This window comes from Lepidochelys olivacea (genome assembly GCF_965140295.1).
Source record: "Lepidochelys olivacea isolate rLepOli2 genome assembly, chromosome: 14".
Lineage (NCBI taxonomy): Eukaryota > Metazoa > Chordata > Testudines > Cheloniidae > Lepidochelys > Lepidochelys olivacea.
Window position 1 is genome coordinate 12,860,321 of NC_140424.1, and position 18,475 is coordinate 12,878,795.

The 18,475-nt window shown below is 39.9% G+C and overlaps 1 protein-coding gene across 4 annotated transcripts in view; it reads left to right on the forward strand.

The window, feature by feature from the left end:
* The window catches only part of SPAG9 (sperm associated antigen 9), a 105,694-nt gene that overhangs the window by 36,025 nt on the left and 51,194 nt on the right, over window positions 1-18,475 (forward strand). For 3 of the 4 annotated variants that reach the window (XM_084647198.1, XM_084647200.1, XM_084647199.1), the window contains exons 4-5: window positions 10,636-10,730; window positions 16,407-16,560. In XM_084647198.1, the coding sequence (XP_084503324.1) occupies window positions 10,636-10,730; window positions 16,407-16,560 (249 nt within the window). Of the gene's footprint in view, window positions 1-10,635; window positions 10,731-11,319; window positions 11,597-16,406; window positions 16,561-18,475 lie in introns of those variants that run through there. The other variant, XM_084647201.1, reaches the window with a different exon arrangement.

Below are 18,475 nucleotides of genomic sequence, written 5' to 3' on the forward strand. Positions count from 1 at the left end.
GGGGAATAGGAGAGGTGACTTAAGACAGAGCACTGTGGGATCCCATGATGTGGGTTGTGGGAAGTTTTTGTAGCTTCTAAAGTTAAGGGTATGTGAGGAATGTGGAATTATACCCAGAGGATAGTCAGTGGTACAAGACTAGTACCCACAAGTCTTAATTCCTCCTTTCATATTGTTACAAGTCGGCCACACTATCCTTCTGAACAGATTGTGTAGACATCATTGCCTGTTCTTCTGGTTCTGAATAGAGTTGTCCCCCAGACAGAACCAGAACTTTGATATCTTTCCAGCTGTTGAATTTGAGTTGTAAATTTCTGAACAAATCGTTGGAAATGAACTTCACATCAAAGCCAGTTAAAATTCAAATTTTGGCTCTTGCCTTTTGCTGTCCACAAGAGTTTTGTCACGTTACTACCCATCTGTGAATATTCCAAGGCCATTCCAAGCTCTGTAGTGGATTGTACTGGCCACAGATCCTTCTGCTTGTCTTTTCCCCTGCTCCCCATCAAAACTTGGCCCACTTTTCTGCTCTGTCCCTTCTAACCTATTCCTGTCATATCTTCCCTTGCCCTCCAGTCATTCCCCTCCCCACACTGGCTCTCAGTCTTCGTCTCCAGGCTCCTCAAGCAGTCTGTCTTCCCCTGTCCCTCACCCAGCTCCTTGTCCCAGTGTCTTAGCCCAGCCAGTCCCAGTTCGCCTCCTTGCTCCTTGTCAGATCTGTTTCCTGTTTCTCCCACACTGATTCCTGGCCTGCTTTGCCCAGTCCTTGTCCCCTCTTCCCTAAGCTTCTGGTCTGATATCCAACCAATACCAGCCCCCCCCTCTCCTGCCTCTTGGTCTAGTCTTTTTGCCCAGCCAGCTCCAGTCCTCATCAACTTGTAGTCAGTTTCTCTTCCATCCCCTTCCAGTCCCAGTATCCTGCCGCCTTCCCCATCCCACCCCCAGTTCAGCACTTGTTTCCTTTGCATTTGAGTCAGGTGGCTGCCTGGGTGCCACAGGGTGTCATTGAGAGCATAAAGGCAGGAGATATGGGCTCCCTGGTCTCAGTTCCAGTGCCTGGCCCCCACTCTGGGAATGGAGTATACTCAGGTGCTGTGTGGGGATGGTGCGTGCTTAGGTTAACCAGCACTAGGAGCTGAAGCATGCTCATTGAGCATAGATTCTTCAGACATTTCAGCTGTTCAGCTCTAGCACTTCTCTACTTGAGCATATGTGAACTGAGATTTTTTTTCCAAAGGCCAAAGTTAGATGGATTCTCACAGGAACAGTAAAAGGTTCAGCCCTTACACAGACACCACCTCTGATCCAAAGCATAGGAGTGCTGCAGTCTCAAAGTAAAGGTTATCAGGATTATTTTTAACACTGCAATTTTTTTCCTTCGTTTTATTCTTGGAAACAGCTCAACTGTTTTGTCTGAAACTTTCTAAAAAATTTAAGACTGAGGCAGGCTCATGGTCTAGAAAAATTCAGCCCAAATGATTAGTTTGGTAAAGTTATAAGCAATTGAAAACAGGGTTTTGTAATGGGAAGTGACAAGCAAGCTTAATAATAGGAGGTGCAACCAGTCCTGCCTGTAAGATACGTGGTATATTTAAAAAACTGTTCAGACTTTGAAGCACTTTCTTGCACCCTTTTGTGTTGCTTGTTTAAATTGTAAACTCGCTGGAGCAGAGACCCTGTCTCTTTATATTTATACAATACTTAGCACAATGGGCCCTGATCCTGACTGGGGGCCTCCAGGCATTACCATAATAGAAATTAATATAAATGTTTAAACTTTTCTTCCCCGTTCCCCAATACTCCATTTACAAAAATGATCAACAAATGTATGTAATCAATTTAACTTGATTTAATGAACACTAATAGAATGTTTGGAATGTCTTGTTTTTTATATAGACTTTCTTCCAAAACGGACAACAAGCTATGCAGGTTTGGTTTATTCAAATAATTTACCAAACATTTATACAATTTAAAATGCACTCTTTTGGGTGGGAAAAGTTGTTTCCTTAGATTTTATCATCACTGAGGTGACTATCTTCTACCACAAACGAGAAGGATTTAATGCAGCTCGCTCTTGTCTCATCCCCTTCAAGTCACAGTTCTTTTTCAGTTTTTACTCTGGGCATTCCGTTTCCTGTGCTGTGCTTTTTGACTGATTGCTCTACCCTACTCCTTTTCAGTCACTTTCACTTAGGTGTCACTCCATGTTCCCCTCCTTTCTTTTCCTTGGTTTTCTCCCTTTAGTAACTCTTACAACCTAATACTCCCCAAACCCTTACTAAAAATCGTATGTGACATTTGCCAAACGTCACATTATTCAGTCTGTGTTGTGTGTGTTTCTCTCCACCCCATGCCTGTCGTGTGTGTTTAGACTGTAAGCTGTTTGGAACAGGAACTCTCTCATACTGTGTTTACCTTGCTTGGCATAATGGGCTTGGCTGGGACCTCTAGGCATTACTGCAATACACATAATAGTGGAGGAAATAACAGGGTACTAATTCATAGTCTCCTCTTAATTTGTAGGGTTTTCTAGCACCGTTACAGGGTCACTAGGGAATCCTAGAAAACGTGAACTTCTTCTCAGACCTCACTTGCTTCTTTATATTGCAGCTCATAGATGATCTTGCCATGTCAGTACAAGACTGAGTCCATCTTCACCTGTCCTATGCACATGTCTCTTTATTTTGTTTAATGATTCATGATGGAGTGGATTCAAACTGAGAAACCAGGTAGAATTAAAAGACAGTGATATCAGATTTTCTCCCTTGAATTTTCTCAGTTTTCTTATTGTCTAACCCCTTCACTACCCTTCCTAGTGTTTCAGTTCTGCGCTGGTAACCTCACTGTTTATTTAGTATAAGATTATTTGGATGACATCACTCTACAGATTGCTTAATGTAGTTTTGAAGTTACCTTCAAGGGTCTCTTGCATGAAATCAAACCTCTGATTCAGCTGAGTGATTTCACCACAGTATTTGCTTCAAGAACTTATCTTCTACTCTCATCTCTCTAAATAGGAATATTTTTCTTCTTTCTTTAATCAACTTCACTTTTGTCTTTGGAAGTAATAATCCTTGATGCTTACTGAAATAACAATTCATTTTTCCTGTCAGTTGATCAAATAATGAAAGGAGTGTTTGAAGCTTGCAGTATTAGCTCTGACAGCTGTCTAAACCTGGGGTTCTCAAACTTCATTGCACCGCGAACCCCTTCTGACCAAACAAAAAAAAATTACTACATGGCCCCAGGAGTGGGGACCGAAGCCCGAGCATGCCAGATACCTGCCGCCCTGGGTTGGGAGGGCAAAGCCCCAATGCCCTGGGTGGCAGGGCTGGAGCCAAAGCCCAAGGGCTTTAGCGCCAGGCAGGGGGCCTGTAATCTCAGTCCCATCACCCAAGGCTGACACCCTCAGGCTTTGGCCCCAGACAGTGCGGCTCGGGTTTGGCTTCGTCCCCTGTCCCAGCAAGTCCAAGCCAGCCCTGGCGACCCCGTTAAAACAGGGTCATGACCCGCATTGGGGTCCTGACTCAGTTTGAGAACCGCTGATCTAAACCATGTGACTGTCCTCTGCCTTTATTTACTATTTGTTGATTCCCCTTATCCTTTTCTTTCTCTCCTCATCCCACTTTTTAGTGTGTCAGGCTTGTCTAGCTTTTTTCTCCATCTTTCATTCATTGGTGTGTTCTCTTATCCTTTCCTCTTTTTGACATTATGGCTCATTTCCTTTTCCTATTTTTCTCTCATTCCAGTCGTCTGCTTTCCTTTGCCCTTTTCTGCAAACTGACTGAAATATACTGTCAATATTCTATTAAATTTCTCTCTGCTGCTACTACATATAGAGTACAGTAGACTTGTCAGTGCAATGCATGAACCAGAGCAGAGAAAAGAGGGATGATAGATTTAAATATTTTTAATGGCCATGACTACACAATCTACTACTTTTGGGTTCTCAAACTTCACTGCACTGCGCCCCTCTTCTGACAACAAAAATTACTACATGATCCCAGGAAAGGGGACTGAAGCCTGTGTCCACCCAAGCCCCGCCCACCTCAAGGGGCAGGGAGGGTAAAGCCCAAGGGGGGCCTGTAACCTGAGCCCTGGTGCCCAGGGCAGAAGCCCTTGTGCTTCCATCCCAGGTGGTGGGACTTGGGCTTCAGCTTCGGTCCCAGGTTGTAGGGCTCGGGCTTCAGCCCCGAACTCCAGCAAGTCTTAACACCAGCCCTGGTGATCTCATTAAAATGGGGTCACGACCCAGAGTGTGAGAACCCCTGTACTACTTCATTTACCTGCATTTATATTTAAATAGGAAATTTAACCTTTTTCAAGCTTGCAGTAGCATTTGGAAGTGAGGTCTGATGACACTAATAGCTGTACTCAGAAAAGGTATTCCTGTACTAAAAAGCCAAGCCATAAAGACCGCTTTCTCCTTACCTCTTGTGTAGGAAGCTGGGAAGGAAGAACTTGTGTGAACAAACAGCTGAAGAAACTTCTCAAAATTTGTAATTAGCTTGGAGAAAAGTGGCGTGCTCTAAATGATGTATAGTAGAGATGGTTTGATAGCAATTCCCAAACACCTTCCCTGTTTAAGTAGAAGGAAACATTTCTTTTTTTCTTTGGAAAACAGAGGTACTGTACAGGATATAGTGTCGTCGTCCCCCTCCCCCCCCGTGACTATTTGCTTAGTTTAATGAAGCATAATTGGGCCCTGTAAGTTTGTCACTGTTTTGGTCTGATACAATGTGACACAACAGTGAGCATTTCTCTAGCATTTGGAATATACTTTGTCAAGCTGATTCAGACAAAGAAATATCCTGAGTAGGTCCTCGTGCCAGGAGGATGGCTAATATAGAAGAAATGCAGAAAACTTTTTCATTACAAATTTGACAAAGCAGAGTTATACCAATCGTATGTATTTAATTGAGGTAAAACTCTATACTTATTTCCCAAAAAGTGTTCCCAAGTAAGATTTAAATGACCTTGTGTTAAAAATTAATATATATTTAATGGGCTTAATGACTCAAAGTTACCATATCTGCCATCCCCATCATCTTATTTAATTGGTGTACATCAGTGCATTAGCCATTGTTAATGGGAAGAATGCTTTCAATTTACATTCAGATAATTTCTGCCCAGTGGGTGTGTAACTTTTTTCAAAGTAGGTTGAGAGTGCAAACTATGCTTAGAAGAATATCCTGTGACAGGATGCAGAAATCCCTTACATTTCTGCTAAAATAGAAATGCCAGATTAAAGTGGATTATCTGGGACATGGGAATATTGCAAACTGGAAGGAGTACATGCAGCATATGATGGAAATGGAGCTGCTCTGTAATATATAAATACTGTGTACTATATGTTAACCAGCTTACTGGGATGTTTATTGCACAACTATGTTGGTTAGGGATTTTAAGGAAAGCAAGCAGGAAGAGAAGAGTTAGCTCAAGATAAGACACCTCAGCAAACACTTCATGGTTGTATGATGGGACAATGACAGTCACTGGCTCTGAAGAGTCTGGCTCAACCTTGGGCTGAGCCTGCAGGACTGGTTTTGTCCAGAAGGGCCAAAGCCTGGGAACTGGCAAGCATAAAGAGACTTGGCTGTGTTAAGAGGGACTCTCTCAAGAGAGGAGAGGCACCTATTGGGGAACTGTTGGGACAGGGAGCTGACTGACACATCTGCTGGGGAAGTCTGAAGAAGTTAGCCCTGCCTGGATTATCAGGGGATGATTCTGGTCAGTGCTATTACTGGAAAACTTGAAGGCTTAAACCCATCTTGAAGATCTACTCAAATGGTGCACCTGACCACAAAATCAGGACAAGAATGAGCAGCCTGTTATCTATTAAAACCGTATGGCTGGCTTCATATGGACAACTGGACCTGGTCAAAAATGTTCATGGGATCTGGAGACAGGATGCTGAGCTAACAATACTAGGAAGTCATGAGGAATTGAATAGAATCTGAAGTGCAACTCTTACAAAAAGAAGGGGTAACCGAGAGGAGAAGGAAGGCAAAAGTTTCTATTGATGTATTAAAGGTCAAATGTCTAATGCAAGACTTCTGTAACACTTGAAAAGAGTAATCTGTTAATCTCAAACATAACACTGAGGAGGGAGTTGTTGCCTAGAGTCAGATCCACTCTTAAAATAAATACAGGAAGTGTAGAAAACTTGAGGAGTTAGAACTTTTTTTTTTAAGATGAGGGGGGAAGAGTAATCTCAGAATATAAAAATTCCTGGAGAAAACACAAGAGGTTGATAGCAGTGGGCTGGGTTAATGCTGGATTTCCTGGAGAAGCACAGGAGGGGTTCTCTGACCTGCGAGACTAGTTTATTTAATGGCTTAATCTGTACATCTATCTTGATAGTGTACGTTGGCTTGCTTATTTTTCAATAAACTTGTAGGGTGCTTGTTTTTTTTAAGTGAATGACTTTCCTGCTAGTCTCCAGCATACAAAGAAACTGAGGAAACAAACCTATTAGTGATAAGGAGACAGGCAACCTTTGGTCAGGATGACTAATCTTGGATTATTCCAGTGATTTTGAAGGATTCTTTTTCAAACTTTTGCAGCATAGGAGCATTTCTGTAATGTGTTAATTTCCTAATGAGATGCTAATGGATAACTTAACAATATTTGATTTAAAAATGGTAATGGTGAATAAAAGATCAGAATGTCAGTAAAAAGAAAAGGAGTACTTGTGGCACCTAAGGTGCCACAAGTACTCCTTTTCTTTTTGCGAATACAGACTAACACGGCTGTTACTCTGAAACCAGAATGTCAGTGTGACAGGATATATTGAATCATTTAGCCCTGTAAATATAACCTTCCTCCTGCCCTATATATGTAGATCGGGGGTCATCAAACCGTATATCACAATTGACTGGTGGATTCTGGAGTTTCTCCAGTTGATCACTATCTCCAGCTGCTAAAAGTCAGGAAGTGCAGTGGAGCTAAGGCAGTCTCCCTGCCTGCCCCAGCCCCACTCTGCTCCTGGAAGCAGCCAGCATGCCCCCACAGCCCCTGGGGGAGCGGGGTCTCTGCATGCTGCTCCTGCCTGCAAGCACCACCCCCGTAGCTCCCATTGGCTGGGAACAGGGAACTGCGGCCAATGGGAGCTGCAGGGGAGGCGCTTGCAGACAGGAGTAGCACGCGTAGCCACGTGCCCCCCCACAGGGGTGTGTTGGCCGCTTCCGGGAGCGGCGTAGGGAGCCTCCCTTAGCCCCGCTGCGCCCCTGACTGGGAGCCACCCAGGGAAGTGCTGCCTCCACCCCCCTGAACCCCAACCTCCTGCCCCAACCCAGTGAAAGTGAGCAAGGCTCGGGGAGAGTGAGTGCTGGAGGGGGTGGTGGGGCAGGTGGGAATGGAGTGATTCACTACTAATTCCTCCCTGTGGGTCAAAATCAAGGCTAAAATGACTCTCCTTGTTGTTTCCTCCACTTTCTGGGAGGAAAGAAGTTGTCCCCAGTACATTCCAAGAACATGTTGGAAAGGTTGTTTTGCTGTATTGCTTTTCCAACAGAAGTCTGGGTAACTAAAGTCCACCATTACTCCCAGGTCTTGTGTTTTGTTTACTTCTGTTTGTTCTAGAAATGTCTCATCCACTTCATCTCCTTGATTTGGTAGACTACAGTAGCCATACCATGATCTCACCCCTGTTTTTTACCCCTTTTATCTCTACATAGAGACTCTTAACTGGTCTGCTTCTGACCTCCTTTTGGACGTCAGAACGAGTGTGCACATTCTTGACGTATAATGCAACACCTCCTCCATTTTTAGGCTGCCTGTCTTTCCTGAACAAGCTATACCCCTCTATACCAATATTCCGGTCATGGGATTTATCCCACCAAGTCTAACGCCAATGAACTCAAAATTTAGCTTATGTACTAATACTTCCAGTTCTTCCTGTTTGTTCCCCATACTCCGTATATATTTGTATAGACATCCAAGATGTTAATCAGATTCCCTCACTGATTTCCCTCTTGTTGCTCTAATGACCCTAATGTAATTTTCCATGTGACCCCCGCCCCCATCTAGCCTTTTAAGGTCATATTTTTATACCTTCTGGCTTTTGTCATCTGCCCCCTTTGAGCTTAGTTTAAAGCCCTCCTCGCTGGGTTGACAAGTTGATGCATGAAGATGCTCTTCCCCTTCTTGGTGAGGTGCACCTCTGGTCTTCCCAGCGGACCACCTTTTCTCAACAGCATCCCATGGTCTTGGGCCTGACTTGGTAAATAGACTATGGCTATATTATAAATGCAGTCAGAACCATATTGTACAGAAGTCCTTAATGTTTATGGTCTCTTAGTACTTTAAAATAGTCAAGGATTATAAATGGAGGAAGATAGCCAAAGCAAGTTTTGCAGGGACCAGGGGCAGGGTGCACCTGCTACAAGGGTGGCTTGATGATGTGGCTTGCTGACTGGACAGGATGTAGTATGGCACACTTCTCAGATGTGCATGAAAAATGTGGAGGAAGATTGCTGGTCAGTGACTCGTGTGTTGTATTTACTGTTGATTTTGATATGACTCTGGTGCTTTGCACAATTATGATTGTGATGAAGCATTAACGTTATAAAATCTGCTATTACGTATTGTTGTAGTTTTAATGCCTGTTTTCAGTTATGACCATTGTCATTTAAACAATTTCATAAAATTGACGGCTCTATCATTACCACTCTAATCGCACTCAGCCTTATGCCTCATGCTCCTGATTGGCTTGATAGATTTATAAAACCCTATTGTGCTCCAGTGTAACAGCACCCATTTAGAACAATGCTTAATCTTCAATAGCATGACTGTGAAATGCTAGCTAGAACAGCATGACTTAATAATGAAAACCTTAAGGATGAAATAAGATAAATCTTAAAAGGATCAGAAAAAAATTCTAACTACTCACTAGCTTAAAACTGAAATGTACTGTCTTTTGTGGTGTCTTATTTCTTCCTCATTTTGTAGGTACAAAACTTGTTCCTGTGGAGTGGAGGAGGGAAGGGAAAGTATGTACACAATTATGAGAAAATGGTTACAAAAGGAAGGGGTTAATCTAATTTGGCTAAAATTTGGTATTGATAATATGCCCATCAGTTTATGGTGGGTACTACCTAAGATACCGACCAGCCAATGCTCCTTTATTTTTTATTTATTTTCAGGTCAAAATCTAGACAAAGGATACCCTAGATATGATCAGACTTTAATGAACTAGTAAGGGTTCTGGTTAGTGGCTTATTTTATCCAAGGTGTGACATAATTATTACAAATAATGCAACTGTCTTTTTACAGAGGGCTACTTACGCAATAAAAACAAATAAAATGGGTTAATAGTACATCCATAGCTCAAATAGCTTGGCTGTTTCTTTAACTGTTTTTGTTGACAAATACTTTGTTTTTAGTAATAAATCCCTATGATTGCAATTTTATAGAACCCTCACTGAATAAAAACGTGAAATATATACAGATTACCATGTACAGCATATATATCTATTCCTGTTTTACATTCTACCATAAATACACATTTAAAGAACATAAAATTCAACACAGATTTTATTTTCAGAAAGCTATATACATTTGCAAGACCATACATAAGGTAACAAAAAACCAAGACAGTGAGCAGTTGTAGTATCTATCTGTGATTTTGGGTATTCCTTTGACTCTATTGAATAAATTAAAAAAAAGAAAGTTCTGCTTTTACACAGGGACTTTTTTGCAGTGTCTGTTTTCAGTCTTCTGGTGTCTGATATTTATCTTCATTATGGAGCAGTTTGGTGTAGATGGGGAAGTTTAACCATTATTTTACCAAGAATTATCTGACCAGAATACATGAAAAGTCAAAGGAAAGCCTGAAACACGCATCAGATCTCACTTCACTTTTCTAAATTCCAAACACTTACCATGTTCTTCGTTAATGTATTAACTAGTAAATTAGGCCACGTTTTGATAAAGGAACTAACTGCTCAAAATGTAAACATAATATACTTTTAAAAATATTATCTTTTTGTTTTGGTGACTATATTCTAGATAGATGCTGTTTTTTTCTATACTGTATTAACACAATGCAATAAAATGTTTCAACATATAATACTATTTTCTCTGTGTTTTTATAAATAAAATCTCTGCATATAGAAGATTTAGTTGCCAGTCATTCAAAGAAATATCACACACATTGCCTTTACTTCATGGATGTGTTTAAACTTCAGCAGGTTACAGTCATTGGGGTTTCGTTATTTCCATTTATTGGCACTTAGTTGCAGAACTCTGTCTGAAATGCCATGGACACTTATGTTGCTATTCAGATATTTCCTGTGCATGAATATAGGAATATGTCTAAGGGGTTAAAGTGAAACTGAATTTTTATTTTTGAAAAATAACTTAAGGTTCTTTCTCAAATGCTCAAATTTTAAGGAAAGGGTCTCAGATCAGACTTGTGGCCATAAATGTCAAATATTTTGCTAACATTTGTTTACTACTTTGAAAGAAATTAACTCTAAACTGTAAAATGGAGTGGGCTCCTGGTATCTTTTTTTTTTTCAGATATGCAGAGGAGGATTGCAAAGTGGTGCAAAATATTGGCTGTAAAATACACTATTGCAATACATTTAAATGATACTTAATATGTCTTACAGTATCTTTTGTTTTAAACAGATGATTCACAATTATATGGAACACTTGGAAAGAACCAAACTTCATCAACTAACGGGGGGTGATCTGCTAGAATCCACCACACACGGTAGAATTAGGTAAGCATTATTATGCTCTCACCCTGAAATAAAAAGAATTCATTCATGTATGTTTGCAAGACTGTCTGTTCTTTAATCCTACAACAACAGTTTGGCTGAATCAGAAAGATTTGTCGGATGATTGGAATGCAGTAGGAGAATACTGTAGAAATCCATGGGAAAAAACACTTGCTTTTGTAACACTAAATGTTGATATATAGTCTGTACATTGGTCTTGGGCAATAATTTTGGCATACATTTTTATAAATGTAGACAGGGTTTCTTTTAGGATATGGATAATTTCAAAATAACAGACATACCAGAGTCTAAAAATACTTAAATATTGCATTGCTTCTGCTGCTTTATACACAGGTTTACAAAGGAACATGTCTAAATGTCTGCTTGTGCTGAGAGCTCTATGTGAATATATTATGTAGATCTCAAAGCTTTCTGCCAATGAACTCTGGAAGGGGGAGAGAATAGGTAATAAGCTGGCTGTGTCGCTTGCTGCATAGATGCTAAGAGCAGCAGCTCTATGGTTCATTGAGATGGGGGAGGAGAGAAGTGATGTCATTGGTTTGGAGCTGCTGCAGGAGAGAGTGGAAAGCTGCTGCTGATGGCATTGTTTTTGTGGCAGCAGCTGAATGACAGACTTTCACTACAAAGATACACCCTCGTTGTCTGTGTAGCCTTGGTTCCGGCGTTTCACCATGCCAGCGCAGCACCATGAGTCCTGGATGCATGCTGCTATTTGTGTTTGGCTTCGTTGGCGGGGCGGTGGTCATTAATTCAGCTATCTTAGTATCTCTTTCTGTTTTGCTGCTTGTGCACTTTTCTATTTCTACTGGTGTGCCAGCTCTGACGCAGAATCTATCAAGGATACTCAGGTACTCTGACCTACTGAACCTCTGCTTATTGTATTCTTTGTTGTTAGTTTCCTCATTCTTGCTCATCTTTCGATCTATAAAAGGAGGCAACGGGATATCAAGTGCTGATTTGAAGTCCTGTATATTTAGTATTCATACACTAAGTAAGGCAAGGCACTGTTTTGTAAATTGTTAAAGGAAATTTGCATTGGTGTTTTTTTAAGTAATTACAAGGTCAGTCGGTGAGTTTTTGCTTTAGAAAGCTGTTAAATAAATCTTTGACACTAACTTGCCAACAGAATAGAGGTGCTTTGTTAAACATTGTGGACAGAGCTTGCACTCGTGTTGTAAGGTATTTAGCGAATATTATATAGTCCTAAATTTGTGATGCCGCAGGCCTTTTCTTTATGCAGTTTATGTACAGGTAATGGGAGCTCTGTTCAAATATATAATTTCAATATTTTTTTACGTATTTAAAAAAAATACTGTTTGATCATTTAAGATACTTTTGAAAGAAAAATCTTGTATTTGGGTATTAGAGCTGTAAGAGCCTATTCACTATTGTTGAGTCAAATGTTATCCTCTCTCATCGTTCTCTTTATACTTGTATGGCAGTCAACCAACTCTTTCCTCCCTTGAGTTATGTGCTGTTTGTCCTGGTTGCCTAGAGTAGTAGCAGATCTGCATTAGTGGGAAAAAAAATTTATTTTTTTTGACATTTTAATGTTTGTTTTAAATGAAATACAATGGGCCACATTTTAAAATTGCATCTTTCAAACTAGTGAACTTGGCATTCTTTAATCACTATCACTCTGGCTTAAATAAATGTATATACTTGTTAAAAATATGTGATTGTCAGAAAATTAGTTCTAATGGAAGATGATTTTAAAAGAATCAATGTAGCACATAGCCTAGGTTTGGTCTCTAGCCTTCAGTGTGTTTTTTAATCTTTTGTGACAAATATGTAAATGTAGTGCGTAGTTGACTTAAGTGTTTGGTAGACTTAAGGCATTTTGGTAAGTTTAATAGGGTAATATATTACTGTAGAACAATCAGGTTTCAGAGTAGCAGCCGTGTTAGTCTGTATTCGCAAAAAGAAAAGGAGTACTTGTAACACCTTAGAGACTAACAAATTTATTTGAGCATAAGCTTTCATGAGCTACAGCTCACTTCATCAAAAGCTTATGCTCAAATAAATTTGTTAGCCTCTAAGGTGCCACAAGTACTCCTTTCCTTTTTGTAGAATAATTAATTACTAAGGCCTTTTACTTTAAAAGTAAAGCAAAATATTTTACTTTTTTAGGTTTAAAAAGTCTGAACTCTAACACTTTACACTAATGCTATCAGCTTGATAAAGAAGTCTTTTAGTAGCATGTCATCACTTTTCAAGTGAATATTTAAATTTCAAGTCTTAGAAACTGTGCTGTCTTTTCAGTAGAGCCTTTTGGTTAAATTTTAAAATGATTTTAGTGTGTAAATAAACCAGCATTTTTAAAGGTTGTGCTGTTGATTTTCTTAGCTTAGAAAAAAAAATTGTAGAAAATTGCTATTGAAAAAGCATTATGGTCTGAATATGTAATATTATATTAACTTGAGTATTTGTCATCAAAAAGATATAATGTAGAGTGGCTGCAAAAATACTTAAAGCTCTAATATTTCAGTAGGCCACTGTTAAAAGAAATAAAGACTAAACAGATACTTTTATTATTTGTTTAGGGAGTAAACTGTAATATCTGACTTCAATTCAGCAAAATGACATCTTTCCAAATATTTCTTGGAAACTGAAAGGGGGACTCTTCCCCATCCCACATGCAAGCAAACAAATTGATATTCTTAGTGGGAGAAGATCTTGCTTGTCAGAAGGGAAGACAGACCCCCTTACACCTTAATGACCTATTCCTTGCATGCATTTTGATTTTGAGGTCATACATATAAGACATCTATCTATTTACTCTAGGTGACTAATTATTTTTAAAATGACAATCCAGCTAATTCTCCCCCTCCTCCCCAAAGTGAGCCCAACTGAAGAAAGAATTTTTCTTTGAGGATTCCCCCTTTCCCTTCTTAGTCCATAATCCTCCTCCCCATTAAACTCCTCTCCTTAAAAGCCTATATAAAAGATAGATTTTGCAGCATGCCCTGAAGAGAAACAGATCTGGGCTTCTTTGGACTATTTGTCCAGAAGATGGTTTCCAAAGCTAAGGGCCTCTCAGAGCATGCTTAAAGGCGAGCCCCCTTTTAAACTGAAAGGGGCCAGCTGGATTTTTGGCACTGGATTTTTTTTCCAGAAAATCAATACTTGAAAACTAAGTAAGTGTGTGTGTGTGTCTCTTCTCCTCCCTCCCGCCCCAATGTATTAGAAATGTGGGAATGCTAAACAAAGGAAGTACTTGAATAGATTCCAAGGACTCCTGCTGTTGTAGAAAAAAACTTCTGTTTAGTTTTGCAACTATTTAGTAAGGTTTTTTCTTCAGAGTTGTTACTGTTCCAGCATAACCCAACCCTTCCAATACTTTTTATCTATGTGGCCTTGATTGCTTTTGCTTTTTTCATTTGCTTCACATTATCTGTGCTTAACTGTATTAATGCTGATTGAATGTCCAGCTGTCTTTCTGTATTGGTTAAGAGCCTACCACTCCTGATTGTACTAGTTTCCTATTGCAAAATCTTTGGTATCAATTTTGGTACAGCATATTTAGTCATACAGATGTTATCTTGTACGTTGTGGTCTTTCATATATCAGTACTCACAAGGTGCTGTTCAGACATTTTTCCTTAACTCCCTAAAAGTTTTTAATCTCTTGAAAATTTTTATCCAGACATAGTGAATGTTCTCAAAAGGGCCTATTGCTTCTTGGGCCCCAAGTACAAGCACTTCTTCACTATCTTTACTATAGTTTTTGTCATCCTCTTTGCATAGGAGCATGGACCTTCCCTTGGCTACACAGGTCTTGTTAGCAGACTATGAAGTTGTCCTGGCTAATATAGATAGGGCCTGAATCATTTTACAAGTCAATACTATAGACTTGAGTCTCCATAATCATTGTGAAAATACTTACCCTGGTTTTCTCACTGAGAGGTGCCCACTGGTTTATGGACTATACTTTCTGTTTGCTTTGTATCACAAAGCTCAATTTTCTGCAGTCGTTGTGTACTTTCTCTACCTCTTACCTTTGGTAAACTTATATCTAACCACAGCTTTACTTTTGGCAGTGGTACTTAACTGCACGTATTTCTTTTGGAATCATGCTGTTTTGACCAAGCAAATGTTTTGCTTCATCTTAACTTTCTTCAGTTAAGTGTCCAGTACTGACATTCCTTTACAGAGCTAGACACAGCATTCTGCAGATGACTTTCTAAACAACATTTTTGTCTCTCCCCAAATGTAATCTGGTTTTATTCATTGTGATCACACCACTGGACATGGGGTATCAGTCCTGGGATTTTGGGATGGCTCTTTGAGATGAGCCTTTGGGGTCTCCCAAATTGTCTCTTTATGAAGAGGAGGGTGAAATCGTTTGGCTTTCACTAGTCTTCTCTGCTGTAAAGTGATATTTAGTTTTTGGTGCTGTGTTCCCATGCAGAGGTGCCAACACTTCAAAATACTTCAAGGGACCGTTATCCAAATAACCCAAGGATCTTGGGAGAGATAGGACCTGCTTCATGCCAGTCTGTGGAATTCTGTATGCTTTCTGGGGTATTTTAGGTTACTTTTGATTGTTTTATCTGGTTTAACAGCTGAATATAGAATAGCCAGCTGTGGTAATATGACCAGTAATATGAGGATTAAAACCTTCCATGAACTTGCTCCCGCGCCACACCTCTCTGCTACCAGCTTTCTCAATGTCCTATACGGTATTGGTACTGTTGATAAAAAAGCCAGTTCTGTAACTTCTGTAATTTGTGTCTATGTACTAAAAAGGCTATCTAAATTCATATCTCAACTTAGGTTTCCTGCCGTCTCATATCTGTTATTTTGGGAACTGAGTGCACCAACATTGAAAACTCTTCAGTGGTATCACCATAAGATCTGAGTGTTTAACTGGGAAAGCAGTTTTGTATAGTTTCTCTCATACAAACTAAGCTGTAATCTTAAATTTAGTCCATTCCAAAAATAGTCCCCTAATTTTCAGAGTCTCGGGTTCTCATAACGGGTCTTTCTGTTCACACCCAAACATACAGCTAGGCAGACTACAAACTGTGATATACAAACAGTACTTGTAAATGTGAAATGCTTTTAAGAGTAGATATGAGTTAGACTTCAAGGTAAGGGTTTGTTGCTTGACGTGGATGGGAAAGTTGAAAAGATTTGTCTGGATTTAGTAGTTGATCATTACAGAAATTGTGGTCCTGTACAAGAGTTGAGCAAATGAGAAATGCATTTTCAAAAGTGGCTTCTGAATGCAATTGGATTGTTAGTGCTTCATCTGAATTAAAGAAAAAAATTCAACTTGCTTTTAAAACATTGATTCTGATGTTCATGGTCCAACAATTATTTCATACTAAAATTTTTAGTCTTCTCCACCTGGAATGGATATCAGATGTAAATGCTGCACAAAGTTGTTCAAAACTGGAATCCGTTAAATGGGTCTAAAATACTCAAACTTTTGAAATACATAAGCAGAATCTGAGGAATTACTAAATAAAATAATGTAAACTCTGTATGCTTGCATGTGTATATAATGGGAAATATAGTATGCATGATTGAATCTAAATTCTGTTTCCTTGCCATATTCAAAAGCAGGTATAGCATAGGCAGTGAGTGTGTAAAATTGAACCTCATTAAATGTTGGGTATTTTTGTTTTAAACCCCTCCCTCTCCCCCCCAACAGAAAAGAGCGTCCTATATCACTGGGCATCTTCCCATTACCTCCAGGAGATGCACTGCTTACACCTGAGACTCAGAGAGAAGGAGGGGAAACACCTGGGTCAGAGCACTGGAAATTCCATGAGCTAAGCCAGCCACGCTCCAACACCAGCCTAAAGGTGAGCTATTGGTTTTCAGGTTTGTTTTGCATCTTATGAGAAGCCATCATAAACCATGGATTCAGTACATTGTTGGTGATAACTATATTACTGGAAGGGCTGAACTGTCGTCCTCCAGTTATATAAACTCCTCAACACATCAGTTATTGCATGTGATTTTTGAGTCTTGTATTTTAAAGGAACTTTGGGTGCCCAGTGAAAGGGGATTTTGGCTGCACTTTCAACATGGGATGGGAATGCAAGATCCATCTCCTGGTATTTCAGAGAGATTTTCCTTTTCTAAATAGGTACAGTTTTTTAAGGCCTGCAATTCTTGTACTTACAGGCTGGATAGACAGTGTATACAGTTTTGGGAATTTAATGTTCTATGGCATGAAAAACTTCGAGTATTCAAGTACTGTGACGTACATATGTGTATATTTGTATATAAAGTTTGTGTAATTCTAGTGCTCATAGTTTAAAATTAAAATATTAAATCAGTAAAATTCAGTGGTGTGACTCGGAGGAAAATAGTTCTAATTTTAATGAGATTCCTGAAACCGTTTTTTATATATTTAAAAATCCCAAATGAATTTGAGATGTTCTCCACTTGAACTATTTTTAAACATAATCCCACACTGGATGCCATAAAAAGATGAAGGAACATCTGAATGGCCCTTCCCTCTTTAGATGTGTTTTGGGAAAACTAAAACTGTATAATTTTTTTGAGCATTCTAAAGGACTTTGATATCAAAGCTCTATAGAACTAATAAGCTTTCTGCCTCACATACAATTTGGAAAAACCTGTGCAGTTCTAGTTCAGATAGTCTGATCTGACAGCTGCTCTCTGTGAAGAGGTCCGCTGATTACAGCATTTCAGAAGGAAGAATGTCCTCTTTTTTTTTAACTCCGTTATTCAGTATTTTACTTTGGGCTCTTTTTTATTGAAATGGCTGCAGACCTTAATTGTTAGTGCCTGAAGATGAGGATCATTAATCCTGTGGGGTTTGCCATGTTTGTCCTCTAATTCCAGTTCACCAACAGTTTCTTGAAAGAGTAAGGCTCCCTAGATGCTTGATTCTTGAACCAAGAGAATTTAAATTGGCCTAAAAAGCAGGTGCCTAAACTGCTGGATTTGTGAGATTCTCCTTCTGTGGTGGACTAAGTGTGCTACCTCCATCACTGTCAGTCCCGGACGTGAGAGCAAGACTGAGACTACACCACATGGCTAATCTTTTCCCCTCTCCTATTAGAAAGGGCTGTGACAGGTTGCTCCCCCTTCGGGGTGCCACTGGATGTACTGGGGTACCACTGAGCCCTCCCATTCCACCAGCCAGGGCTCCCTCACCCTGTCCTGCTGAGCCAGGCCCTCAAACTGTCTCTAGCGCGTGCACACACATAGGGACACGCCCAGCTGCAGAAAGACACAGATACTGAAATCAGCGCTGCATGGGAAAACTCAGCTAGGGGATTGCCCGGCACTCAAGTCTGCTCCCCCTCTGGGATGCAAACACAAAATTGTATTGTCTTGCACTGCACAGAGAACGGTACAGCATAAGCTTATGAAATTCGCTCCTTCCCTCAATGTGGAGGAAGATATTCACAGCTTTTTGTCCCCATTTATGAATTTCGAACTGGTTTAGACAAACAAAAACAAGTTTATTAATTACAAAGGATATTATAAGAGATAACAAACAGATCAAAGTAGATTACCTTAGTAAATAAACTCAACTGACCTTAAGACACTGGATAGGTAGGATATAAATTAGCAAATTCTCACCCTGAGTGATAAACAGGCTGGCAGATTCTTAAGACACTAGTTTCCTTGGCTTTCCCAGGTTTTCATATACAGGCTAAAGATCCTTCTAGCCTGGGACCATCACTGACCACAGTTCAGTCCTTGCCCCTCAGGTGTTTTCAGGTGTCTTGTTGCAGA